The following is a 27,827-nucleotide window of genomic DNA, read 5'->3' on the forward strand; positions in this document are numbered from 1 at the left end:
GGCGGCGGCGGCGGGCGGGTCTCTCTCGCTCTCCGGCCGGGCCAGGCGGCGGCGCCCCCCCCCGCTGCCCTATGGACGAGCACCGGAGCCTGCTGCGCTCGCCGGCCGCCTCCTCCTCCAGCAGCCACCACAACCCGGGCTACACCGAGCCGCCGCCCCCCCCCGAAGCCCCCCAGCCCGGCCCCGAGCAGGAGGAAGCCGAGGAAGAGGAGGGCGGCATGACCGTGGTGGTGGGTGGGGGGGACCCCCTCCTGGAGGAGCCCCAGCACCCCCACCCGCTGCTGGCGGGGGAACGCTACGACCCCCCCCCGGCCCACGTCCCACCGCCCCCCGGCCGCCCCCCGGCGGGGGGCGGGGAGCACGAGTGCTGCGAGCGGGTGGTGATCAACATCTCGGGCCTGCGCTTCGAGACCCAGCTCAAGACCCTGGCCCAGTTCCCCCAGACCCTGCTGGGCGACCCCCGCAAGCGGATGCGCTACTTCGACCCCCTGCGCAACGAGTACTTCTTCGACCGCAACCGGCCCAGCTTCGACGCCATCCTCTACTACTACCAGTCCGGGGGCCGCATCCGGCGCCCGGTCAACGTGCCCATCGACATCTTCTCCGAGGAGATCCGCTTCTATCAGCTGGGCGAGGAGGCCATGGAGAAGTTCCGGGAGGACGAGGGCTTCATCCGCGAGGAGCAGAGGCCCCTGCCTGATAAGGAATTCCAGCGCCAGGTGTGGCTCCTCTTTGAATACCCGGAGAGCTCCGGGCCGGCCAGAGGCATTGCCATTGTCTCAGTCCTCGTCATCCTCATCTCTATCGTCATCTTCTGCCTGGAGACCCTGCCTGAGTTCAGGGACGACCGTGACTATGAGGGGACAGGGGGGACCTTCGGCACGAGCAGCGGCCCCTTGGCGATGGACGTCTTCACCAACTCCTCCTCCTCAGCTGTCTCGATGGTGTCATCCTTCACCGACCCCTTCTTCGTGGTGGAGACACTGTGCATCATCTGGTTCTCTTTTGAGTTGCTTGTCCGCTTCTTTGCCTGCCCCAGCAAAGCCACCTTCTCCAAGAACATCATGAACATCATCGATATTGTGGCCATCATCCCCTACTTTATCACCTTGGGCACGGAACTGGCGGAGAGGCAGGGGAATGGCCAGCAAGCCATGTCCCTGGCCATCCTTAGGGTCATTCGGCTTGTCCGGGTCTTTCGTATCTTCAAGCTCTCACGACACTCCAAAGGGCTGCAGATCCTGGGGCAGACCCTCAAGGCCAGCATGAGGGAACTCGGCCTCTTGATATTTTTCCTCTTCATTGGTGTCATCCTCTTCTCCAGCGCCGTATACTTTGCAGAGGCGGATGACCCCACCTCAGGCTTCAGCAGCATCCCGGATGCCTTCTGGTGGGCGGTGGTGACCATGACCACAGTGGGCTATGGGGACATGCACCCAATTACCATTGGGGGCAAAATTGTGGGGTCCCTCTGTGCCATTGCCGGGGTGTTGACCATTGCCCTTCCTGTGCCTGTGATAGTCTCCAACTTCAACTATTTCTACCACCGGGAGACCGAAGGCGAGGAGCAAGCCCAATATCTGCACGTAGGGAGCTGCCAGCACCTCTCCTCTATGGAGGAGTTGAGGAAGGGGCGTAGCAATTCCACCCTGAGCAAGTCGGAGTACATGGTGATAGAGGAGGGGGGAATCAACAACACTGCATTCAAACAGGCTGCCTTTAAGACAGGCAACTACACAGCTACAAACAATCCCAATTGTGTGAACATCAAAAAGATCTTCACTGATGTTTAAAAAAAAAAACACCCAAGCCTCCGAGGAAATGTTGAAATAATAATAATGCAAAGTGACCATGTAATCAGTATTATCTGGAACATGCATCATCATTGGTCTGTGTGCGCTCTTGTTTTACATCTATATTTTTTAGATCATTCGTTTTAAAGAACAAAGAAGAGGATTACAAAATAATTGGAAGATAAGAGGATGGGGGTGGCTGCGGAAAGGAAGATAATACGCTCCCCGTTGAAACAGGTGTTTATTCTGCAACACATTGCAGGGCTGCTTTGTGGGGGTTTTTTGTGGGCAGCTTGCCTCTTTTCTCGCTTTTGCAAAGAGTCGCTGTGTAGCCGATTTCCCTTTCCATCACACACACATGCACCTGTTGGACTGAAAACCGTGAGTCAGAAGGGAAGAAAATAACATTATATTGCAGAGCCTGTTTGCAGGCAAGGGGAGGGAATAACCATTTAATTTTGCAAAGCATCTCTGCTACCACATTGCTAAATGATGCTTAATATTGAACGTGTGGTGCATGTCCTTTATGGGCACCTTTGATTTCTTTTCTTCCCCAGCCAGATCGTCTATGAAATTCTAATGTGTTCAGAAACCCAAGTATAATCAGTTTCGATTTAATCAGAAAAATGCCCCCATTCTCTATTCCTAATTCCCTTCTCCCACAACCGTATGGAATTGTTTCATCCAACCCGAAATTCCTGGCTGCATGGTGTGTATGGGGAAATGTTCTTCCCACATGGAAAGGTTTAACAATTGACTAACCAAACAGCATCCTGAGTGTTTGAACATCCTATGATGCCAATGCAGATTGGGGATAGTTAGGCTCCCATTAAATCAGTAATGGGCTTTTTGAAGCGACTGCAGCCTCAAACAAAACCTATCAAGAGCCTAGAAACAAAGGGGGGGGGGGCGGGCATTTCTGTCCATTTCCAATGCATCTGAGATAAGCGTCTGCATCTATCACAAGAAGATTAAAGTGACAAAATCCTTCCAGCGGAAGTTACTAATTCGGACCTGAGTGATGCAGTTTCCATAGCAACCCTGGTTTCCTGGGAAACCCCAAAAGGTTGTCATGGTATCCCTTCACCGCATCCCCCTTCATCCTGTGCTGTTTCCACAGTAACCCTTCCAGATGGTTCCAACTTCTGTGATTCCACGGAAAAGCCGCTGCCCTGGTAAACCGCACACACACATACAGAGAGTTAATCCTGGAGAGATTTAGGAGTAGAAAGTAGTCATTATCCTAGATGCATGCATGGTTCTTTAGATCTGAAACATTCCTGAAGTCCTGGTACCTACCGAATCAAGAAGCAAAATGATCATCCCTGGAATGCTGCTGCGCACATGTGCTGAATAAAACACCTGTTCATAGGCAATAAACGCAACAAACCTCCAAATTACCCTTGCTATCCAGTTAATATTTGGGCAGTAAAACTGAAAATTAATTCTCTATATGCAAATCCATACATCTGCTCAGAAGTTCTAGAAAGGCGATCTCATCCCTGACGGAATAAACCGTACTTAAACGCATGGTACATGACCGAGATTTTTTTAAAAAACCCTCCCTCCAACACCAAACAGCAATTCCACTCGCAACCGTATACGGAACCGAACAACCAGACAGGAAACTTCTTAACGCAAAAGGATATCAATCTTTTGACCCTGGGGATGTGTGGATGGGGAGTAAGCAGAGATCTGTAAAGTGCAGGGGTGCAAAGTAACCAAAACCCTGTGGGAAAACATGCCTGCCTTGTCTCATCCAAGTCAGCCGCTGTGGAACATCAGACAGAAACAGGTGAGTTGTGCGCTGTGGAGAGAACAGATTATGCACCCTAAGACATTTGTGCTTTCAGATATAGACCTCATGTCTTTGTCCCAAACACAGCATAAAGCCCTCCCTTTATGCACATGCACATGAGCTAAAGTGGAATAATCTTTTCCATAAGAGTCCCCTGACTATTTTTTTCCCAGCTAAACTGTCTGGTCTTAGTTTGATTTTTCATATTGTTTGGTTTAAATAATATGTATTTAGTTTAAATAGCACGACGCATACTCATTGTGCGGCGAAGCAGCGATACTGTTTGTGGCTTTGTTCACCCATAGTATGCTGAAATTACGGTTTCCACAATGGTTTAGTTCACTTGGTCTTGGATCACTTTTAAAAAGAAAATCCAGTGACAACCTATTCCGCCCTGGAAAGATGCAAGCTTGAAGTGTCAGCAGTAAGGGCCCGATTAAGATGTGCTTAAGTCCCACTGAAGTGAAGTGCTTTGCTGAATATGGATGGGTTTAAGCACATGCGTAAGTGTTTTGCTGAATTGGAGGAATTTGTCTAATTTACAGCAAAATAATGTAGAAAGGAATGGGACAGGGCAGGTTATTACAGGCAAATAATTATCTGATTTTAATTATAAGCTCAGAGTTTTCATAAATGTATAATATGGTTTTATTCTTTACAACATTCTTGGAGCCAGGATTTCACTCATGATTTACATGTGGTCTTCTGTTCTGATCTTATTTAAATTTACCCCTTTGCCGTCATCCTCTTTTTAGCCCCCCCACCCTTTTCAATTAATAAAACCTTTGAGAAAATTCATGAGGCCAGATCAGATAGTGTAAATTGACATAACTTCACTAGAGCAACATCAGTTTACAGCAGCTCAGAATCTGGTCAGTTAATGATTATGCAATGGTCAGACATTATGTGAGGGAAGCCATAGTTGTAGCTAGGTAGATGTGAGTGCCCCTTTCTTTCCAGTTTTGTTGTAGGGGTGGAAGGATTATATATAGAAATTTGATCCTCCATATTTTTCTTTCCGTACTTTCATGAACACTTTTGTCATTCATCCAAGCACAAGTTGTTTGTCCATCGGTTGTCTATGTAACTCCTTAACATGCTTATTACATTTGTGTACCTGTACTTAAGTGTGATTTCAAAGATAACAAATCCTCACTTTGATAAAACTATATGCAAATTTTCTCACAGAGGGAGAACATTCAGTGTTCCTCATTTTCTACTGAGGATATAAGACTTTTTTGTACGTGTTTTTGAAATTTTAAATCAGAATTAAAGATTTTATTTGCCTAGTGGGAAAGCAGTGGAAACACTGTCCACTTGACTTCCACTCAGAGCATTATAGATTTACAGATCAATTCTGTGTTTGAATTAGCGTCAACATGTTTGGATATGTGGGTGAGACATCTTATAAGCATAAATATGGCACTTTGGAATCATTAAAAGAAAAGCATGCTTGTGTGCATATAATGTGCAGCAAGGTTTAATTAATAATTTTGGATTTGCATGACCACTTCTTACCATATTTTGGGGGTGGAAGGTGACCAAATAATTGGAAAAAATGATGTTTTTGTCCGTAAAAGGTGATACCCATAAGAGAGCCTGAAAAAGATCCAGTGAATAGGCTCCAGTAAAAGAGCCCATTCCCCAAATATAGCATGTGGTACAGCTGACAAAGCACGTCTAACAGCCACCAAAAATCGCTGCTGCTTTCTTCTTTACAAATGTAAACCATGTAGACAAAACATTGAAAGCAGAGAGGTGGGAGGAGAATGGGGAAATGTAGAAATTCCATTGCTGGCTATTTGCTCTTGTCTCCACTTCATAGCCATGAGTTTAGCTTGGTCAGAATCAGGTACCGTATCTCTGCACAGTTGTGCAGTCTGAAGGTTACGCTTTCATTAGCTTGTCCACATGGAGAATCTCGAGACCTTTCCTGTAGAGATCGGGGAGACTGTTGCTCCCTGTTCTCTTTGCAGCCTGCTAGCTCTCTGTAATGCATTTTATCTCCCATCTTGCCATGTGCCTAGTGGATCTTTCAGGACTCTGACAGTCATTTTTGAGATAAAGATCGGCCCTTTGCAACACGTTGGACTACAATGTTTTTAATGTGCTTAGAAGATTAGTATTATCTCTTCTCCTGCATGTAAATTGTCTGGCAGTTTACGGACAAACCTTCCCTAGCGGGGGTTGTCTAGTGTCATACACCATTATATTTAATGGAGGAAACATTAATGAAACATCCCGGCTGACTCTTTATGTGTACAGCCGTCAAGCAGTTCAAAGCTGGGATTTCTGCAGCAGCTGTAACTTGGCTCATCGGTAGTACTTTTGATTGCTCTACATGGTGTTAACTTGAGTGGCTATAAGATGCACGTGCATAATGGCATGGTTACCATTGCGGTGGGAACCGTAACTGAATTTTCTGGCTTCTGTGCTTTCTCGCTGCATCCCTGTCTTTCACACCTCTCATCTGGCAGCAGGGTGACATTCACTCCCTGCGCTGAAGGACAGAATAGAAATAGATCGTTCCACGCCACAAGCAACAAAACCCTGTGCCTCCTTGCAATTTGTAACCCATTATGGCGTGGGTGTCTGGGAGACCAGGTCTGTGAAAGTCCAAATACTTTTTTTTTTTTTCAGATTCAGAGTTCGTGCAGGGCCAGAACTTATCTATTTCCCCATGTTTATCCACCCCCCACTGTTCCTCAGACGTTCTTGTCAACTGCTGGAAATGGCCCACCTTGATTATCACTACAAAAGGTCCCCCCCCACCGCCTCCTGCTGGCAATAGCTCACCGTAAGTGATCACTCTGATTACAGTGTGTACGGTAACACCCATTGTTTCATGTTCTCCGTGTATATAAATCTCCCCACTGTATTTTCCACTGAATGCATCTGATGAAGTGAGGTGTAGCGGACGAAAGCTTATGCTCAAATAAATTCGTTAGTCTCTAAGGTGCCACAAGTATTCCTTTTCTTTTTGCGAATACAGACTAACACGGCTGCTACTCTGAAACCTGTCACTTATCTTTTGGACATTAATTAGCCATTTAAATTCTTGCCCTTCCCAAATTCTTTTGGTTTCATTGCACTTGTGTGCTGCTTATTTCCTAGACCCCATAACGAAGGGTGTAATCCAATGCACACTGAAGTCAATGGGAATTTTTCGGGTGACCTCAGTGTGCAGGTCCCGAACTCAGAGTCCCTCCAAGCGTTTCCCATCACGGAGAGAATAGATCAATGATACAGAGGAATTTAGAAGTCCTTTCCACATGGTAAATTGTCCCTGGGCTGCATATCAGAGGGAGTCTGTTACCAAGATGGGATGCAAGTGTGTGTGTCTGGGGGGGGACTGTAACCACTGATAAGGGCTCTTAAGGGGTGTCTCCTCGAGCTTAAGTTTACACCTTCCAGTTCTAGCAAAGACACACTCTAAATTTCCTCTAGGATGGCTTGCAGTGGGTACCACAGACAGCAGGTTCCAGCCTTCACAGCAAGGGCCTTGTTGATACCTGGTGGCCCTGGTGACTTCTTCTTACTAGGTATACTACATCCTGGATCCTTGCAGGAGGAGGAAAGGAGCTGAATCTAGCAAGGCTCCTATCTATTCTGATCAGGGACAAGTTGAGGGTTCAGGTAATTATCTTAAGACTCCAGTGCCACAGTGGCTGCACAAGCAGATCCTTCGATTCTCTCCAAAGCAGTACCCTTAATTAGCCAATCCCCGAGGGAGGGGTGAGCAGCGGTCTCATTCTGTGTCGGGTCGTTGCCATGACTGCTAAATGTTTCATAAAGACACCCAGGACCAGTCCAGAAGGTAACACTGAATTAGTAATGCTGTTCCCCTGTGGGAAATCGGAGATGGTCTCTTTCTCCTTTCCACATTTCACTTCCCTCATCCTCAAGTTCCGTCTCCCTTTACCCACCCTCCTGTCTTCCTCCCAGAAGTGCTTCCTCTCCCTCTCTTCAAACCCAAGTGCCCCACCCAACAGATATACAACTAAGTTTTGGTAACAAATCAGAAACAAAAAAGTTCCACATCTTTTTCTCTGACATGTTGTGGGCCTGGCATCCTCCCGAGTGCTCTACTTGCATGTGGCATCCCTTTCTTCCTACCTTGTATCTACTTTTGTCTTTTTCCATTGTAAGTTCTTTGGAGCAGGGACTCTCTCTCTCTCTCTCTCTCTCTCTGTTTGTACAGGTCCTCGCGCGGTAGATCTTGATTTGGGCACAATCTCAATACAAATAGTTGATAAGAACAACACTGTATAACCCTGTGTGTGCGTCAGTCAGGCCTGGAATGCGTAGCTGGTCAGCTTCCTCCAGAAGAGGTAAAATTTCTCCCTGGGAAATCTTTTTAATATTACCGAGCTCCGATATAGCACTTTTCACCAGTAGATCTCAAAACGCTCTACAAAGGAGATCAGTATTATTCTTTCCAGTTTACAAATGGGCAAACTGAGGCACGGTGTGAGGAGGTGACTCTCACAGCAGGACAGTGGCAGAGCCAGGAACAGTACCGAGGTTTCCTGAGTCCCGCTGAATGTAGTAGCGTGTTCCAGTGAGGATCTGCTGGAACACGGCACTACATGCAAGGCACAGCCTCTTGTAAATTACATACTCCTTCCCGGCACCAGAGCCAGTAAGAAGGAAAGTACGAATCTATTACTATCCATTTGGTATTGCGCCAGATTCTTTCCCACACTATGGGAACATAAAGGTCTCCAGATCTGGCCTTCTGGACATTCCCCGGATATAGCACAGAGAGAGCTGGCTTTCGTTCCCTGGCAAAGGGGGCATATTAAGGATGTAGCCAGGAGGACAGGGCGTGTGCTTCAGTGATGTCCCAGCTGGTATACCAACCCTTTCTGGAGATTGAGTGAGCCTAGAACTCGCTGAGAATCTGGGCCATTGCATTTCTTCTGCAGTATTTTAGACTCATTTTTCTAATTTAAAGAGTTTTTAAAGTGAGAAATTTTGAAATGAGGGTGGTTGTTGGTTTGGGGTTTTTTATTATTATTTTATTTCTTTCCACGATGTTACCTTGGAAACAGCTGTTGGTTGGGATTGCCTGTCTTGGCTTTGATGGGCAGACTCTTTGGTGGGGAGCATGTGTGTCGGACGCACAAATAAATACACAATAACATAGTGGGGTAGCTTTTCTTTGTGTGAACCTGTGAAAAGAAAAAAGAAAAGGAGTACTTGTGGCACCTTAGAGACTAACCAATTTATTTGAGCATGAACTTTCGTGAGCTACAGCTCACTTCATTGGATGCATACTGAAAAGAAAATAGCCCCGCTGGAATACCAGTTAGTCGAGAAGCTTTTTATGAATTCAGTTTGGACTGGTGGGTTTGTTCACTGGAGGTGGGGAAATCAGTCCCAACCAATTTTTAAATCAAGAGTATATTTCTCCCCCCCGAAAGATCTACTCTAGGAATCATTTTGGGGAAGTTTGTGGCTATGTTATATAGGAACTTAGACTAGATCAGTGGTCACCAACCAGTCGATCCTAGAGGATCTCCCAGTCGACTGCGATCTCTGGCGGTGCAGCAGGGCTGCCACTAAAGCAGACTTCCCTACCCCGGCCCCATGCCGCTCCCAGAGGCGGCCAGTGCAGCCCCACGACCCCAGTGGTGGTGGGGGGCAGGGGTCTCCCTCTGCGCACTGCTCCTGCCTGCAAGCACCGCCCCCACAGCTCCCATTGGCAGGGACAGCTGCCTGGGCCATGCTTGCAGAGAGGGGCAGCGTGCAGAGCCACGTGCCTCCTGACCCCCCCAGGGGCCACAGGGGGCAAGTTGGTCTCTTCTGGGAGGGGAGTGGTGTGGGGCCGGGGTAGGCAGGGGGCTGGGGTAGGCAGGGGGCCTGCCTTAGCCTCTGTGCGCCCGCTGCTGACTGGGAGCCGCCGGAGGCAAGTGCTGCCCGGCCGGAGACCGCACCCCAACCCCCAGCCCTGAGCCCCCTCTCACAACCAGCCCCCCATACCCCCTCCTGCACCCCAGCCCCGAGCCCCCTCCCGGAGCCAGCATCCCATACCCCCTCCTGCACCCCAAGCTCCAACCCTGACCCCCTTTCCGGAATGAGCACCTGTATCCCCTCCTGCACCCCAACACTCTGCCCGAGCCCCCTCCTGCATTCAAACTCCCTCCTGGAGCTTGCACCCCTCATCCCCTCCTGCACCCCAGCCCCCTCCCACACTGCAAACCCCTTGGCCCAGAGCCCGCACTCCCTCCCGAACCCCAATCTCCTGCCCCAGCCCAGTGAAAGTGAGTGAGGGTGGGGGAGAGCGAGTGACGGGGGGGATGGAGTGAGCAGAGCGGGGCCTCGGGGAAGGGGCGGGGTAGATCCTGGGTTGCCCTTAGATCCCAAAAGGCATCTTGGGCGTAAAAAAAGCTTGGAGGCCAGTGGATTAGATGACAGGCCTTGAAATCTCCAGTGAGATGATTATTTTTGCTTGAATCCCTTAAATAAAGTTAGCATGACTATTAATACCAAATTAATCTGAAAACAAGAGACACATAAGGTGGCGCATAGTCCCAGGGGCAGTGGCAGAGCTGTTTGGGAGGAACAGAGCCGGGTGACTTTTTGTTGTTGTTGCCAAAAATGAAATTCACTGAAAAAATGCACCAACACTGTTTGCAAATTCATCGAAAACAATTGGAAAAACAACTCAGACATGTCAATGATTTGTTCTGACATTCCCTTTCAAAACTAGATTTTCAAAACAAAACGTGGTTTTGAACCATGGTTGAACACATTTTGTTCCACCCAAACAAAGTGGGTGTTTTTTTTTTTTTTTTTCCTAAGCAAAACAAAAAACACCACACCTCTCCACTCCTCCCCCCGGAGTTGTCAGCCCAGCCACAGACCTGGAAAAACAATCATTGGGGAAGCTGGTTGCGAGCGCTCCCCTGACCTGTTCCTTTATCTCCAGCAGGAGTTTTATGGGGAAGATGTTGGTGGCATGCTTCCCCTTTCTGTTTCAAGGAAGACTAGCTCATTACTCAGGGTATACCTATTGCTGCAAATGCGGTGCATCAAAGTGAAATCGGCCACACAGCATCCTTCCCTCCTCTGTCCTCCCTCTTAAATCAGTTGCGTCCTGTAACCAGTTAAAATTCTTTACAAATTATAGGGCCAGAGCCTCATCTAGCGAGTATCTGTGTAGCTCCATTGAGTTGAATGGAGCTTGGTTTATACCTTCTGGGGATCTGGCTCTCAACCAAATTCTTCTGATGGCATGAGCATCCACAACCTAATAAAATTTGACACCTCACTTGTCTGGATGAGATCGGAAGCTTGCAATGCATTCCTCCACATGCAGATGGACACCCACCTTCATGCCATATAGCTGAATATTGCTATGGCTGTTGGTTTCTGTCTGCGGACATGGGCTCAAAAGCTTGGTTTTTGTTTAAACCCCTCCTCCCAAGATTTTAAGAATTTTAATTCATAGCATTGCCGTCGGGAAGTGGCATAAGGAGGAAGACCAATAGGAGGAAGGCAGGAATGGTTGGGCTTAGGAGATGAGGGGGGGCGACTGGTTTATTTCATTTTGATATTGCAGGATGTCCCAATCCTGCCACCCAGCAGTGAGGTTTCTGCAGGAGATCAGTGACGGTGAAGGTAGAGGAGCAGGGGTCAGAGAACGGGGAGAGGGGACAGAGCAGCACTGATCCCACCCTGCCTGCCCTGGCATGTGTGTTCATGCGTAAAGCCATATTCATAGAATATCAGGGTTGGAAGGGACCTCAGGAGATCATCTAGTTCAATCCCCTGCTCAAAGCAGGACCAATCCCCAATTTTTGCCCCAGATCCCTAAATGGCACCCTCAAGGATTGAACTCACAATCCTGAATTTAGCAAGCCAATGCTCAAACCACTGAGTTATCCCTCCCCCCAGGAACACCTGGGCAGAAAATCTACCAGGGGAGGGTGCGTCACTGCAAACTACCTGCAACCGCCCCGCTGGTGGCCTACGCTGGCAGGGCACCAGTCACAAAACACAAGATGCCCCCCACACCAGAAAAATGTGAGGGAGGGCAGTTTTGGTAGTTCACCTGCCCTTCTTTGGGGTGATATTTCCCGGGGATGCAAGGGGCCAGGCTCCTGAGAATCAGGATGCAGGCTGTGGCTCCCGGATCCAAGGGCTGGTTCTACACTGCCCCAAGCACCGGCGTAGTTTAGTTTAGAACAGCCTCAGGGCTGCTTTGATCTACACCAGCTGATTATGGCTCCCAATGAGCTGTCCATCAGCCAGGGACTGCAAGAGCGCTCTGGCCGTGCTACCTTCCCTCCCTGGCACCCCCCCACCCCCCGGGGGCTGTAGGGGGGCAAAGGGGTCGTGTAGAAGCCACTGATGCCTTTCCTGCTGGAGGAGATCAGGTAGCTTTGTGGCCCAAAGGGGCTGAAGTGGGGAGAGAATGCACTCCATCCACATACATTGCATACTGCGGGCTACATTCCACTGCTCTCAGTTATACCAGTGTAAGCCTGCAGTCACTCTATTCAGGTCAACAGAGCGTCTCTGAGACCAGAATTTGGCCCTGAATCCATGGAATCGAAGTAGCTGCTTTAGCCTTTCCTTTTTGCAACCATTCCAATGTTTCGGGATGGGTCACAGTAGACGTATCCAGATTTCACATTTTGTACGATGCTTACTGAATAGGGAGAACGGTTAATACGCTAACATCTACGTGAACAGCATGCTCATCCTATGTAACAGGGACACACCTTTGCTGGTTTCATTTTGAATGCACTGGGACTTTAATACAAACTCCTGTGGTCTGTCACTCGGTTAAAGGAAATGATGTTTTTGCCCATTAAGAAAACATTTCATCTTGCAACCGAGGGATATGTACCTGTGCTTGTCCTTTTTTATCGAAGCCATTTTAACACTGCTGCTGGCAGCACAGGGCAAAATACAACCAACAGTGTTTTGCTGAAAAATACTGCTCATTAATTCCACTGTGACTATTTGATTAGATCTTCTATGAGCAAAATGCTATTTTACAAGCTCCACGAGTTTCACGAATCCACCTGTGTGTCATATCAACGCACAGGCCTTAGATTTTCATTCTGAGTAAACACATTGACAAACATTCCTGCATGAAAATCCCCCCAGGGCTCCATCATTTCCCCTGCCCCCGCCCTTTTTTTAAAAAAAATGAATCAAGACATGTTCAAGTAAATTAAAACTGGTCTTGTGTCAGACTGAGATGAAGCAAGCTTTGGCTTTTAGCTTGTCAGTCTCTTTCGGTGTGGCTGAGTTTCTCACCCACAACTGCTTTCATCCCAGGTCACAGTCTGAGTAATCCTGGTGAGCTGACCACATTCGTAAACTAAAATCCAAACAAACTGAAATGCACAAAGCTTGATATAGATGGCTGATTTTTTTTAAACAGATCATGTTTTGGAAGGCACTGCTATTCAGACATTTTTCAGTGTTTTCTCTAGAGTCTGCACATGGACAGTGTATGCATAGATATGTGTGTGTGTGTGTGTGTGTGTGTGTGTGTGTGTGTTTATATAGACAGACATTTAGTACACCTGGTTTTTAGCCAGTTTGCCCATAAATTAATAATATTTGGTATTAAGATTTTATACAGATTTGGGATTTATTTTTAAAATACAAAACAAGTGCATCTGCTTGATTTGGGCAAAACAGACAAGTGTTCGGAGTTGTCAGACCAGATCAGAGCAATAGCTCATCTCATGTTTCAGAGTAACAGCCGTGTTAGTCTGTATTCGCAAAAAGAAAAGGAGTACTTGTAGCACCTTAGAGACTAACCAATTTATCTGAGCATGAGCTTTCGTGAGCTACAGCTCACTTCATCGGATGCATCCGATTCATCTGATGAAGTGAGCTGTAGCTCACGAAAGCTCATGCTCAAATAAATTGGTTAGTCTCTAAGGTGCCACAAGTACTCCTTTTCTTTTCGCTCATCTCATGTTATCTCCGACAGTGGCCAGTACCAAAGGCTTCAGAGGAAGTGCAAGAAACCCCATAGTGGAGAATTATCGAATCGCTCTCTGGGCCAGATAGAGGTTGAATGAAACCTCTGCTGATTTCTCCAAAAGCCATTTTTCAAATGACTGAAACACAAGCTAAAACATCATGCTTCAGACTGAGCCCTTTAAGCCGATCGTTATGAATATATGATTGATCAATCATGAGTGAGCCAGCTCACCATTCTAATCTCTTAACAGATTGAACCCTGGAAGTTTTGACGCTGTCATTTAGGAAGGAGGGAACAAATTCAATCAGCGCTGATGGATGCACGTGAAAGCCCTGTTCTGCAGCTGACTGTGTATGAGAGCAGGGTTCTATTGAGCATCCGCAGGCAGTCAGGTTCAGAGTCGGGACCCAGAAGATTGTAACAAAGAGCCCGCAAAGGATTCATGCAGATTTAGCAACTGGACCGCCCAGGGGCTGTACCATTCAGCAGAATTAGAGAATGGAAATTAAACAAGGCAATGTATTTGCTGCTATTCTTCGGCTATTCAGATGAACAAACAGGAGTAAAACACGGCCCAGGGTTATTGCCATAGTATGGTCAGTGGATAGAGCACTGGGTTGGGACTCAGGATATTTAGATTCTATTTTCCCTGACACTGACCTGCTTGCTGACCTTGGGCAAGTCACATCCCTCCTCTGTGCCTCAGTTTCCCTACATGCAAGACGAGGATAATGATACTGACCTTCTTTGTAAGGTGCTTTGAGAGCTACAGATGAAAAGCAAAATATAAGAATTATAGAGTTTAAGGCCAGAGGGGACCACCAGATCACCTGGTCTGACCTCCTGCAGATCACAGGCCACCCCTTGCCCCAGCACCTGCACACTAAACCCAATAACCGAAGTTAGACCAAGTATTACAGCCCAGAGGAGACTAAACTATTTATAAAAAGAAAAGGAGTACTTGTGGCACCTTAGAGACTAACCAATTTATTTGAGCATGAGCTTTCGTGAGCTACAGCTCACTTCATCAGATGTATACCGTGGAAACTGCAGCAGACTTTATATACACACAGAGAATATGAAACAATACCTCCTCCCACCCCACTGTCCTGCTGGTAATAGCTTATCTAAAGTGATCAACAGGTGGGCCATTTCCAGCACAAATCCAGGTTTTCTCACCCTCCACCTACTATTTATGTGCCACAGGCAGAGAACAGGAGGGACTGAGGTGCACCAATGCTGAGGCCCTGCAGTGGGCAGGGAACTGATTAAGTGGGAAATACCCAGATAATTTTGGCAAGTGATCCGCACCCATATGCTGTAAAGGAAGATGAAAAACACCCCAGGGTCACTGCCAACATGACCTGGGGGAAAATTCTTTCCCCGCCCCACACATGGCCATCAGTTAGACCCTGAGCATAGTGTTATTATTAAACCCACAGGTGGGTGAACCACATGGAGGCTGGAGCTTTTATGAAATTTTTCTATTCTTTGAAGATATTTGCAAAGCTGATTTAAGGTTCATGAACTGTTTTTCCTCCCTTGTAATTTAAACTTATGTTTAGTTTGCCAGAAGCTGGGAATGAGCGACAGGGGATGGCTCACTTGATGATTCCCTGTTCTGTTCACTCCCCCTGGGGCACTGGCCACTGTCGGAAGACAGGATACTGGGATAGATGGACCTTTGGTCTGACCCAGGAGGGCCGTTCTTATGTTAGTTCTCCTCACAAGGGAAATTCATTCAAAAATATTTTCCTAGCTGAAAGGGAGCATGTGCTTTGCACTAGGTACAAAGACCTGCCCCCGAACTCCCTGCACACTGAGCTAAGCCAGGCTGCGCTGAGTGCTTTGACTTGTTGACGGCACTGGGGTTAAATTGGGCCAAATTATTCGTGCAGTTCCAACTCTGCAGTTCCATTCAACTTGACAGGGATGTAACAGGGCAGATGGGAGCTCACTTGACCAGATCCTTCCTGCTGTTCTTTGGAGTAGCTCCCTTGACATCCAGCGGAGTCATGCCAGTTTACACCTGCTGAGGATCTAGCCCACTGTAGCTGTTTTCATTAGAATTTTTCCTCTCGCTTTCCCTGCTCATTTCCTCCACTGTGTCTCTTTGTGTTTGCTTTTCCTCCTCCAGCTTTTGCTCCATTTCTCTCTCTCATTTCTGAAGTGTCTATATCTATTTTTCATCCTAATTTCCCCCTGCTTCTTTTATCACTCTCTCTCTCCAAAGCGGAGCTCAAACCTAGCATTTGAGCTCAAGTTAAGTTTGCAGACCCACGGTTCTGGAGCGGGTTTGCAAGGAGACAAAACAACCTTGTCCAACCCTAACTTGAAACTAGCGGACACATCTCTGGGGCTGTCAAGCTGGCGCCTCTCGACAGTGCTCAATTCACTTTGAAATATAATCTGTACTGAAAGGTGTGAAAGGATGCTAGCTTGGAGTTGTGTGCATAGCACAACGCGCTATGGAAGGAAATGCTTTTTAACACCTCCTCGTATGTGTCGTGTGTGCCGATGCATAGTCCTTGAACTTTAGGTTTTTTGAATAAGGCCTCGAGTCACAGATTGCTAAACATTCTGCTTTAAAAAAAAAAAATCCCCTCTGGCTTTCATAATCATCTCCTCCCTCACCCTTTTCATTTTTAATTGAATGAGTCTAAATGAAGTCAATGGGATGAATTTGGCTCCTGTCCTGTACATGAAAGCAAATCTCATTTCAGATTGACCTAAATCAGGCACTGGATTTTATCTTATCTCTCTGCTTTCAATATGAATAAACTTTCCAGCCAGTATTGCGCTCATCTGTAGTTCTAAATCTGAGTAATCCTGAGAAAGGCAGCATCATTTGAAGGCACCAAAACAGACAGATCCTTCCTTGCCCTGGCCTTACTCCTGCCTATCTGCAGTTTGGATCATTGCTCATTCGCTCAGCTGGGTTCCCTGGTCCCTACAGGAGAAGGGAAATGGGGTGGGGAGGGCAAAGTGGCACCTCCTCCCTGGCCCCCTCCCTGTTGCTCCTGGATGCACTGCCTTGGTGTTGGTTGTTGGGGCCACCAGCAGGCATTGGGTCCTGCCCCCCTCTGGTGTCACCAGGAGCATAAGGCTGGAGGAGCAGGGAACCAGTGAGTTCCTCACCTTCCCAGGGGCAGAGGGGCTCAGGCTTTGGGCTTCAGCTGTGGCAGGGCAGCAGGCTCTCGCTGCGGAGCTTTGGGCTCCAGTCCTGGGCGCTGGCTGTGTGGCAGCAGGCCCCAAGGGCCGGCCACATAGCTTCGGGCTCCATCCTTGGACCCTGTCCTCAGGCTGCGGGACTTTGGGCTTCAAGCTCCAGCCCTCGTTGCCTCCCCCAGTCCCTCACCTCCACCGGCCCTCCCCAGGGCTTAATTTGTCCCCAGGCTTGCCAGGGCTGTGGAAAGCGAAACTTGTATGTTTGTCCATATCACTTTTCACAACAGTCTTACTAGCTAGCAGTAAATTTACCGTGATTTGGACGTGCCTATTTATTTGTTTTTCCTAAAGCTAAATAAGTATTTAAGGAAAGAGCAGGAGAGCGACCACCAGCAAGAGTCGGTGGCTGCACTCTGAGGCCACCAAAATTTTTGTCTTGAGAACCCCTGTGATGGCAGTTTCTGAAAACCCCAGACTTCGCTGAGCCTGGTCAGTCATGGCTCCGAGCAGAACCTGCACTTGGTTTTAGGCTGTGAGCCCCTCCTGGCACTGGACGTAGATAGTAACCATGCCCCGGCAAGCAGCTTTTGGTACCTAAGGCCACGGGGTTCTCTTTCTGCAGACCCCAGGAGGGATGGGTGGAATCATTTTTGGATGGTGGGGAGAGTGCTCCTTTACCCCACTATGCTCCCCTCATGGGGATGGGTTCGTTTTTACAGCTCTCCCAGTGCTGGTGCCGCGACTACACAGGCAGGTTAACGTTGGTAGTGAAGACATACCCTTAGATTATTTTGCAAAGACTATTGCGGAATAGAGCTTGTGTGGACACTCCTACTCAGCACTAAGAGTGCCTTTGTACAGATGAGCTTAATCCACTTACAAACTGGATGAATCTAAAGTGCATAAAGGTCCTCGTGTGGAATAAATGTGTCCACGCAGAAACTATTCTGCAACAGCTATTTCCCCATGTAGACAAGCCCAAGTCCTACTGCCTTTCACTACTGTTTAGGCTCCTAAATCACATAGATGCTTGTGAAAATGCTTCTGTAGCGTGCAAATTGCTTTGGTAGTGGACCCTATGTCCTCTTCCAATCCACTGCAGTCACGCAGACCCAGATTTTCAAATGCTGAGCACACACCATCAGGGTCAGATTTTCAAAAGAGCTCAGCTCCCACGCAGACATCCAAGTAACCATATGATTTTCAAAGGAGATCAGCACCCAGTGTGCGACTCTCTTAAAAATGTGGGCCCCATTACATTAATAATGTCCACATTTGGATCTTATGCTGACTAGGATATACAATGGTTACAGGACTGCAACCTCAGTGGATAAAGTAGGAGGTGCTAATCCATAGGCCCCTTTAGCCCACAATTCTGCAAACTGACTGCTGGAAGTACACCCTGCACCTAACGCAGAGTCCTCCTGACTTCACTGGTTCTCTGCCCACCTGCCCTGTGAAGGCTATAACCAATGAACTATGGGATATATAGATGTAGGGCTCCCGCAAGCTCCTGCAGCTGTTCCACTGTAGATAGATAAAGAGTGATTGAGCCGGAGAGAGTAGGAAAGATGCTGTAATACAGTGGTTAGGCCCCCTTGGTCCCCAGGAGCAGGAGACTGTAGGGCAAGTCCCCCTGCTCCAAGCAGGCAGGTAGGACTGTAGCGCGATACTGAGTCTGTGGAGAAGCCTGTGCTGTATGCAGAAAGAGCTGCCGGTGGTGGCAACCTGGCCCCCAACCTGCCGTCTGCACTTCGGCTGTCTCACCAAATTAAGTCCCTCCTGAAAACTGACCCTCTTTCTCCAGTCCCAACGATCATAGTACGACAGACATATTTTACTCCTTCCAACACAGAGCACAAACGTTCGTGAGACACATTACTGCTTTTCCTCTAAATAATTAGACATTTTAAATTTGCTTCTAATTAATATTCCAAAAAACCTACTTCATGAAGATAAAGCAATGATTCAAAGGCTTTAGGGTGGGGGGAGCTGAATTACATTTGGCAAATATGCAGTCAGTGTATCAAAGGCAATTTTGCCTTTTTCCAAACCTTTTAGTTTAGGGATTGTTCACAAGAATTCTAATGGGTTTTCACCACTCCTAGGACTCTACAGTGGCTACACAGAGAAGTAAAATGCATTTTCCTGTACTATCAGACATCCTGTTACCACTACGTTTGCTTATTGCAATCTTAAGTACCCCCAAATGGCCATTATCTAATATACTTATGACCACTCTATGGCTGTCAGTTCCAAACATACTTAAATTCATTTGCAGCTGACATTTCCAGATTCATCTGTGGGAGAAACCTTGCATTTGTCATTAAAAGGATACTAGGCTTGAGTTGCCTCTCAGACCTGTTTCTCACCAGTCGAACTTCAGTGACTTCAACTGAATCGCTCTCAATTTAAACTGGGAGTAGCTGAGAGTTAGGCCCCGGGACTATCTGTGCATGGACCATTCCTCTCACTGGGAAGGGAGGCTCAAGCAGCTCTGTGGAGCCTGTCACAGTTCTGGGGTAACTGCACCTTTGACCCCCTCTGTGGTCAGCTCTAGGGATGTCCATTCAGGTCTGAGGCATCTAGCCTTCCTTTTTCTATGGGCAGGGACCCACATCCCTTCTCCTATTCCCCAGGGGGTCAGGCCTGCGTCGCAGGGAGTCAGTCCTGCCCCAAGAGAGGCAAAGGCTAGAGGCCTTAGACCTGAACGGGCATTCCTAGAACAGACCCCTGTGGCGGGAAGGTCAAAGGTGCAGTTCCCCTGAAATTGTGACCTATGGGGGGATTTTGCATTAATCACCCACCAGTGACTCCAGATTCTGCAGGAAAGGCACCTCCCTTCAGTGAACCAGGAGCACACAAATACCTAATCATCTGTATTGGTACAAAGGGGTACGAACGGGCCTATCTCAAGATAATGATTTTTGAGGTGTTCATACTTTAAACATAAAATACAATATGACCCCCCCTGCCCAAGATAAAAAAAGAGTGCAACTACATTCAGTATATCTGTCACCGCACCTTTCATGCTTTCCTCTGGCAGTGCTGAAGGGGAGGATGGAAACAGGCCAGGCTAGGGGGAGAGGTGGGATTCCTGCAGAGCATATAAATCCGCAATTTAAGAACAAGTATGCAACACCCAGCAATTTGGAAGGGCAGGTTCGTGTGTGTGTCTAATTCAAAGAATCTCAGCCCTTCCCTGTGCTCTCCATGTTAGGCCAATAATTCATTCTCCGGTGGAAGCCGACTGTGCTCAATTTCAGCTCCGAAGAAAGGTTTGTTCTGAAGTTCTAAAGAGCCTGATTAAAAAGGCTGCTGAACAAGACACAGAAATAGGTATAATGAGTCTCCACAAACATCTGTGCTCTGTAGAGCTAGGGCCAAAGCCTGAGCCCTGCATGAAGCTAGAGTAAGTACATTTTGCTGAGTGGGCAGTGGGTACCACATGGCAACATCAAAGCCAGAGCCCTTTCTGGAAGCAAGGGACTAAAGGGAGGGAGTTCGCCCCCCCGCCCCATTCTGCCCCCTCTCCTGCAAGCTCTGGCTGGGGGCGGGACCACAGTGCATGGTGGCATGGTTCTTCTGGCTTGCACCATAAGCTGCACCAATGATGCCCCCAAAAGTCAGAGCAGGCCCCGGTTTGTCTTGGTTATACTAGGGCTTGAAGCAATCTAGATGTGGGAAGGCACAAAGCTGTCTAAAGACAGCTGTGCCCCTTCTTCCCCCTGGGTTCTTCTGGAGACAACACAGAATCTGACCTGGGAAGCTTTAACCTTGTGATTTCTCCTTTCCCGCCCCGCCCCATCCCATCCCAAAGACAGATCCTACCCAATACTAGCATCCCTGCACCTCCGTAATTCAGTGCTTGGATAGCAAGGGCACCTTAATACCATTAGATTAGGTGATTGGCACTTTTAAAATACCAGAGATCTGTTTTAGATCGGGTTTGAACAAGTCCCCTTCCTCTGCGCTGGACACTGCTACCTCCTTTAATTTTCACAATAAAATGTTCTTCCTACTCAGCAAATACACAGCTAGATGCACGTGCAGAAATAAGAAGATAAACACTCCGCTTCTTGAGGCGGGTAACAGCCTCAAACGCCCTCCTCCACGGTCTTTGCGCGTGCCGTGACGTTTAACAAAGCTGGGTTCTGGCAGTGGGGAACGAACTCCCAAACTTAAAATGCCTCCGGGAGAATGAGGCAGCTCCGGCTCAAGACCCTGAGCTGATCTTAGCAGCAGCATAACTAAGAGAAAGAGGGTTTGCTGTGATAGATGGGTCCCAACCCATTTGTCATAGGTAGGGTTGCCAACTTTCTAATTGCACAAAAACGAACACCCGGCCCCGCCCCTTCTCCAAGGCCCCGCCCCTGCTTGCTCCATCCCCCCCTCCCTCTGTCGCTCACTCTCCCCCACCCTCACTCACTTTCACCAGGCTGGGGCAGGGGTTTGGGGCGTGGGAGGGGAGTGAGGGCTCCAGCTGGGGTGCAGGCTCTGGGGTGGGGCTGGGGATGAAGGGTTTGGGGTGCAGGAGGGGGCTCCGGGCTGGGGCTGAGTGGTTCAGAGTGCGGGAGGAAGTTCAGGCTCTGGCTGGGGGTGTGGACTCTGGGATCCTGGCTAATGGGAGCTGCGGAGCCGGCCCTTGGGGCGGGAACAGCACGCGGAGCCCCCCTGGCCGCACATGCATCTAGGGGGCCACTAGAGAGCCTGCCTTAGCCCCGGCCCCCAACTGCGCCGCTGTCCAGACTTTTAACGGCCCGGTCAATGGTGCTGACCGGAGCCGCCAGGGTCCCTTTTCGACCGGGCATTCCAGTCAGAAACCGGATGCCTGGCAACCCTAATGACCGGGTAAATACAACATCTTGAATTCCACCTGGAATTTAGTGCAGCTCCCGAAACATTGGTGTAACAGGCTCCCGGCATGAAATTCTGAGCAATAAACTGGCTCACTGCATTTGGTACCAGCTTCAGTTTCCAAGTGCTGCACATAAAGCGTATTTCAGCACTCTAAGCTGGTGGTGACAAAAGAGCGGATAACTGGAGCAAGGTCTGCATTGGAACGATGCACTGACGAGGCCTGTCAGATATAACAAAGATAAAGACCTGGGTGTCATCAGCATATGGAACATATCACAGCTCGTGTTCACCCGCTAACCCTCCCACCTATTGCATATACACGTTGAATGGGAGAGGTGAAAAAAACAGACCCCCCCCCCTTACTACATTGGCAAATCTACCCATAATTTTATCATTTCAAAGGTGTCAAATACTTGGGGTCAAATTCTGCTCCGAGTCCAGTGGTGCAAATCAGGACTGCCTGCTCTGGTGTTACTCTGCATTTCCACTGGGTACAAACCTGGCCTTGCCTCTCTGTAATCATTCACATACATTTGCCATCATCAGTTCATATTAATTTTTTGCCAGATTTACAAGACCAACCAGTTGCTAAACATCATCTGAATCATATCAGGCCTTAACAAAGCCAGCTTGATTGAGATAAACATGATGAGGGAAAGCCATGTCATGCTAATTATCCCGGATAGGATTTGAGACTCAACGTTAATGAGAGATCATAATTGAGCATATGTTTGGATCTTTTCTTGTCTTTAGAATATCAAACTTTGTTATTTAGACTGTGCTGCATTCAGACGGTTAACTGCTTTAATTAGCTATTTTGCACTTTTCATTTTTAGGGCACGAAGATTTCAAAGGTTCTTAAAGGGGATCTGTGCGCAAGATGTGTTCCACTTTGCCTTAAAAAAAAAAAAAAGAAAAAAAAGAAAAAAGAAAAATCCAAACACTGTCTTTCTTTCAAAGCTGTTATTTACCCTGCCCCACAGAAAACAGAAGTCGTCTCAACGTAAGAGCTACAAAACTATAGCTGGCCAGTAAAATATTTATTAAAAGAATCAGACACATCAAGAATGCAGTGACTAGTTATATTCTGAACATCATGGACTGAACGGATGGATGGCCGGCCTACCCTCTTATGTATGCAGTACTTTAACTTCTAGTGGCATAAAGAGTTCTACATGGTATCTGTGTTTTTTAAAAAAGTGCATTATGTAGACGGGAACATCTTTTCAGCCAGAAGATATCTTCAAACCAGGTGCAATATAATAATGAGACCGATCAAAGCCAGGAAAAGGCAGAAGGGGGCGGAAAGTCACATGGACCTTATTTCAGCCTTTAAAAACCACAACAAAAACCCCATACGCTCATGAAAGATTAAACAATCAGAACGGAAATGTTAAATAGAGCAGCTAATAAACAATCCAAATGTTTTGTTTAACAATTCAGCTGCTCTTGCTGTTTTATTTCAAATGACTTTATCACAGGCTGTGTCCAGCCATAAGAAATGAATGAGTAACGTTCTATTTTTCTGTGAAATGTTAGTTATAACTAGGTATGTTCTGTACCAAAGGATTTCCAGTTTACTCTAGCCCTGATTACACTAGGAGAAAAGGGTAACATCATCCACTGATGCCGAAGAGGAAGGTGTTGAAGCGTCAGCTAACAAGCTGTGCCTGGCTTTAAAAAGCAATTCAGTTTAAAAGAAAAACTAAAAAGAGTCCAGGTCGATAGCTGTGGGAGCGAGGGGTGACTAATAGTGACCCTAGCATCACCATAATTCACTCCTCATTTCACAGACATCCATTCTCCCTCTTCTACAGTATGTTGAACGTTATCAGGAGTACGTATTGTAGTATAGGTTTATAATACTAGAATTAAAAAAGGAGTCCGTAACGTTATTCATGTAACAACTGCTGTTTTATTTTACATCAGTTTGTTATTTTCCCACCGACATCCAGTGCACTGGGGTTAAAGAGAGAAGGAGCAAATCATTCCTTTAGCGCGCTGATAAAGTGGAACCTCTCGCGTTTGGAGTGATGTCTGAGAGACACGCTGCCGGGGACAATGTTGTCAGCAAGTAGGTGAGCAATTGCAAAGGGAAGGAGAGTGCCTCACAAAGAATCCTTTGTTCATTTACTGACCATTACGATACTTGGTTGTTTTTGCTAGTAACACTAGTGTATTAAATAAAGCCCAGATCTTAGCTTATGGCCGAGGAGCCTACAGCATCAATCGGGGAAATGGGTGTGAAAAGATAGCATAAAGCTCACCTTTACATTCTCACCCCAACTGTATACTAGTCGGGTCCTGTGGTATAAATTATGCTGGCTGGAAAGGACTTCGGGAACATCTACACAGCAAACAAACTTTGGTGGCTAGCCTGGATCAGCTGACTCAGGCTCACAGGGCTCTGGCTGCAAAACCGCTATGTAAACGTTTGGGCTAAATAGCAGCTAGGGATTGAGGAATGCAGGGAAGTCCTGAGAACACCTCCTACTCCATCGGCCGCAGGAAGCGGGATGGCCCAGGGGCTGTTGACTGACTGGGCCACCCCAGTATCCCTGGCCCTGGTTACACCAGCTCTTGTGTCAGCAGCTGCATGCCACAGCGGAGATGCTTGTCCAAACCCTGCTCTGGCACATGGGACTTCAGTACAGCATCCTCTGTCCCTGTACAGCTCCGAAGCGTGGGAAGATGCCACGGTGGGCTAGGAATCTTAAGGTGTGCAGATCAGCGAGGTGCAATTGTAATCACTGCTTATTGGGAGAACTAGCCATAGGCTTTCCCCTTCCTCCCCCTAATATACGTAGCGCCCAGCTGCATTCTAAGCAAGGGATTCTTCTCCCCGTCCAGAAGCATAGCCACGTGGGAGATCAGATGGGTGTGAGGAGTGCTAGCATATCTGCTGTGCCTGTGTTTTCCCCGAGGACAGTACAGGGAAATAGCAGCTCTCTGTATTTTGATGATAGGACTCCAGCAGAGCCAAACTGCGAAGAGGCAGACAAGCCCCAACGTGTTGCTCTAAAAGGTTCTCCCCGCCCATAGTTTGTTTTCAGACATTCATCCCCCTGCATCGCTCCATCTCACGCCCTGCCTACATCCACTCAAAGCTGTGCCAAACACGGACGGTACTTTGCGGGAGGAGTAGGGTTATGACTGCAAGGGGTTTCGAGTCTTGTATAAAAGGAAATATCGTAGACAGGGCCCGATCCAAAGCCTGTTGAAGCTGATGGGTTTCGGATGAGGCTCTGCACGGTATTACTTAACCCCCCCCCCCCCAAAAAAAACAACCCACCCCATTGTTTATTTTTAACCACATCACGGCAGCTGTTTTTGCAGAGGCTGCTTGTCAACCCAGATTGGACTGGCTGAGACGGAGTTGGTTCTGTCTGCCGTGGGGGATGCAGATGCAAGAGCAGAACCACCAACATCTGAAGAAATAGCATGAACAAAGGCAGTGAAACCATGAGGAGTGGTGACCCAAAAGAGAATAACGGCCCCAATGGAGAGTCAGTATCCCAAGAGCATTTTCGACGTATATGCAATTCAGATGTTACAGGAAACAGAGTAAAGACCATTGTCTATTGTACAGTTGGCTAGAACAAACATCTCATCTTTCCCAGCTTTGTAACAAATGGTAAAGTGTGCTTGGAGCGTAAGCTTACACACACACACACAGTATGTTCACTTGCATTTCAAACCAGGATACCAGGCAATCAGGCCATGTGGAACATCCCTAGGCCACGTGCGAGAAATGCTTCTGAACGGGACTCGGAGTCAGGAAAAACATTTTAAAAAATAAATATCCTACCCACCCTGGCATAGAGGCTCTACAAAACAAAAATTTCTTTAGAGAGAATTTTTTAGGCTACGAAGTCAACCAATTGGCCTGTGTTTCATTTGCACTGGAACTATGAAGAGGAATCAAACTGAAGTTAACTTCTTCAAAACCTTGGGTTTGGGCTGGATCGACAGGGGCCTGTTTGTAGTTCACAATTGCCAGCCTGGTTGGATTGTAAGGCCTGGCTGTTGTAAGATCCGCCTAATGCTCAACTGGTGCTCAGTTTATAAAATTAGCTGTTGGTGGTAGGGAATAATTTCCTTGAAGGGACACTGCTAACCTTGTTTAGGCCTCAAAACTTATGTACCTGAAAATTGTCCATGCCTTTAAGAACAAAACAAAACAAAAAAACCCCACATGTACACAAACCTCACCCCCACAAAATCCTTTTCTTGAATTCTTCCCTTCCCTCCCCCAAACTAAAGAAATATTTCTGCTAGTGTCACCAGACCAGAGGCCACAGGCTGAGTGCCCATATACCGTGACCATCATCATTCATTAAGGCAGGTCTTCTGGTTCCTGAAGACAGTGGTAACTGGAGCTGGGAGTCTGTGTAGGGGGAACCTGGCAGAGAGTTTGTTCAGTGCACATGGCCAGTCAGGGGTGTGAAGGAAGGAGAAGGCTAAGAGAACAAACAGAACCCTTGATCATTGGTGGCTGAGTGGGCTTCACCAAGTGAAATCCTCCTGTTTTGGAGATTAAGATAGAGCCTTGTGGTTGAGGGTCCAGGACTTTGGATTGAGCTAGAGGGGGTAGCAATGGAAGGGAAGAGGTGGCTGAAGAGGAAGGGACCATTTGCTTGGCTATACACAGATAAGTACATTTCAAAAAATTAAAATAAAAGAGACATTGGGCCAGATCCTCAGCAAGTTTAACTTCACTGGAGCTGGGCTGATTTACACCAGGCTAGGATCTGGCCCTTAAACTAAGCCCATATCCCTTTAACTTCCTCTGTATATTTTTTCCTTCAGATCTGTAGATTCCCACTGGTCTTCTCTCAATGCCAGCTCCCTCCTATCAGAGCTATTTGTGCATCAGCTTCCTGACCTGTCAATGGGTCCTTTCAGGGTTGAACACAAAGCCGAGTTATGTGGCCTGAGCCCGGTAGGTAACACTCCTCCTCCCCCCACGAGTGTCTCACTTGCAGTGAAGAATCACAGGATTCTCTGCTTCTTGTGGGTAGGATGTTTCAGACTGAAAAGACGTAGCTCCTTTGCCCAGTGGGCAGGATTCTCAGAAAGGTCTAAGTCATTTAGTGGCACACACGTCATTGGGAAAAAAAAAAAATAAAAACCAGTAATTGACAGAGTAAGGCTAGAGATTTTTTAAAAGGGCCTAAGTGAGTGAGGCACCCAAACCGCATTGAAATTCAATGAGAGCTAGAAACCTAACTCCCCTAGGCTGCCAAAAGCAACAGTAAGAGGAAATACTTCAAAGCACCTCGCATAATTTGACCAAAAGGATTTGTGCCCAACACAGAGACAGTCTTACTCTGCACCCGGTCAACATTTAAATCAAAGGATCTGAGGCATGGGGGCCAGATTCTGATCTCATTTCCACCGGCATAAACTAGAGCAATTCCACTGAAGTCAGTGGATCTGCTTCTGATGTAGCCGAGATCAGAATCAGGGGCCCCTGGCTCTTGATTTGGTGTAATTTATGGTCTCACTCTCGAATACTAAAATGTTTGTTTACAGTGTTTCCTGCTGCTTAATATGCTTGCGGGGTTGGACTCGAGTCTCAAAATGAAATGAACAAAGGCTTCAGCAGGTTTGAAGTGAGCCTAAAGCCACTTATAACTAGCTCAGAAAGCACTTTTCCATCCCGTGAACATTCAGGAATCGATTGGATTGCAAAACAGGCTGAGTACCAGTCTAGAGTCTGATCCAGCACCTCTCAAGTCACGTGGGTAGCCCTTGCTCACACAAGTAATCCTACTGATTTCAGTAAGATTACTTACACGAGTAAGGGGGACAGATTGGAGCCACACATTGGAGCCACACATTGGCATGAGCAAAAAATAATTTCCTAGAGTGCATCTCATCACCAACCTTGGGAAGCAGTCCCAAAGGGGTTCAATGAGTCTTAAAGGGTTTCTTTTGGAACACTGTAAAGTATTCCTTAAAATACAGAGAGGAAATCCAATTTTTAATGGACTCGTACTCATATTTTTATTTTTCAATGGTGTTCTGGAGTAATTTTTAATCTGGTTTGTCCGTGTAATATTATACCTCATGCATTCGCAGTAGCAGCCCATATTGTGGACGTGTTTCTGTGGCATGGTTTGAAGTGCATATTTTGACTAGCGAGGGGATTAAAAACGAGACTCGCTTTACCGCTTGCGTCTGCGTTTGTTGAGTCAGAACATTCCATTCCGAGAACAAATCGCAATCCCACGTGTGTAATGCCGTG

At 47.4% G+C, this 27,827-nt stretch overlaps 2 protein-coding genes across 3 annotated transcripts in view; both read left to right on the forward strand.

Moving 5' to 3' along the window:
* LOC125624961 (potassium voltage-gated channel subfamily A member 3-like) lies at positions 1-27,750 on the forward strand. 2 transcript variants are annotated; one of them, XM_075122013.1, is made up of 3 exons: positions 1-3,588; positions 6,232-6,388; positions 22,414-27,750. In XM_075122013.1, exon 1 carries the CDS (start codon positions 72-74, stop codon positions 1,791-1,793), a length of 1,722 nt encoding a protein of 573 aa, XP_074978114.1. In that variant the 5' UTR covers positions 1-71; the 3' UTR covers positions 1,794-3,588; positions 6,232-6,388; positions 22,414-27,750. The 2 variants fall into 2 exon arrangements, with proteins under 2 accessions (XP_074978114.1, XP_048682338.2); XM_048826381.2 differs by lacking the exon at positions 6,232-6,388.
* KCNA2 (potassium voltage-gated channel subfamily A member 2) overlaps positions 3,458-27,827 on the forward strand; it is a 71,880-nt gene continuing 47,510 nt past the window's right edge. Inside the window, exon 1 of the mRNA XM_075122014.1 lies at positions 3,458-3,588. The gene's annotated coding sequence lies outside the window, so the exon portion shown is untranslated. The remainder of the gene's footprint in view (positions 3,589-27,827) is intronic.

Source organism: Caretta caretta, chromosome 21 (assembly GCF_965140235.1).
Source record: "Caretta caretta isolate rCarCar2 chromosome 21, rCarCar1.hap1, whole genome shotgun sequence".
Taxonomy (NCBI): Eukaryota; Metazoa; Chordata; order Testudines; family Cheloniidae; genus Caretta; species Caretta caretta.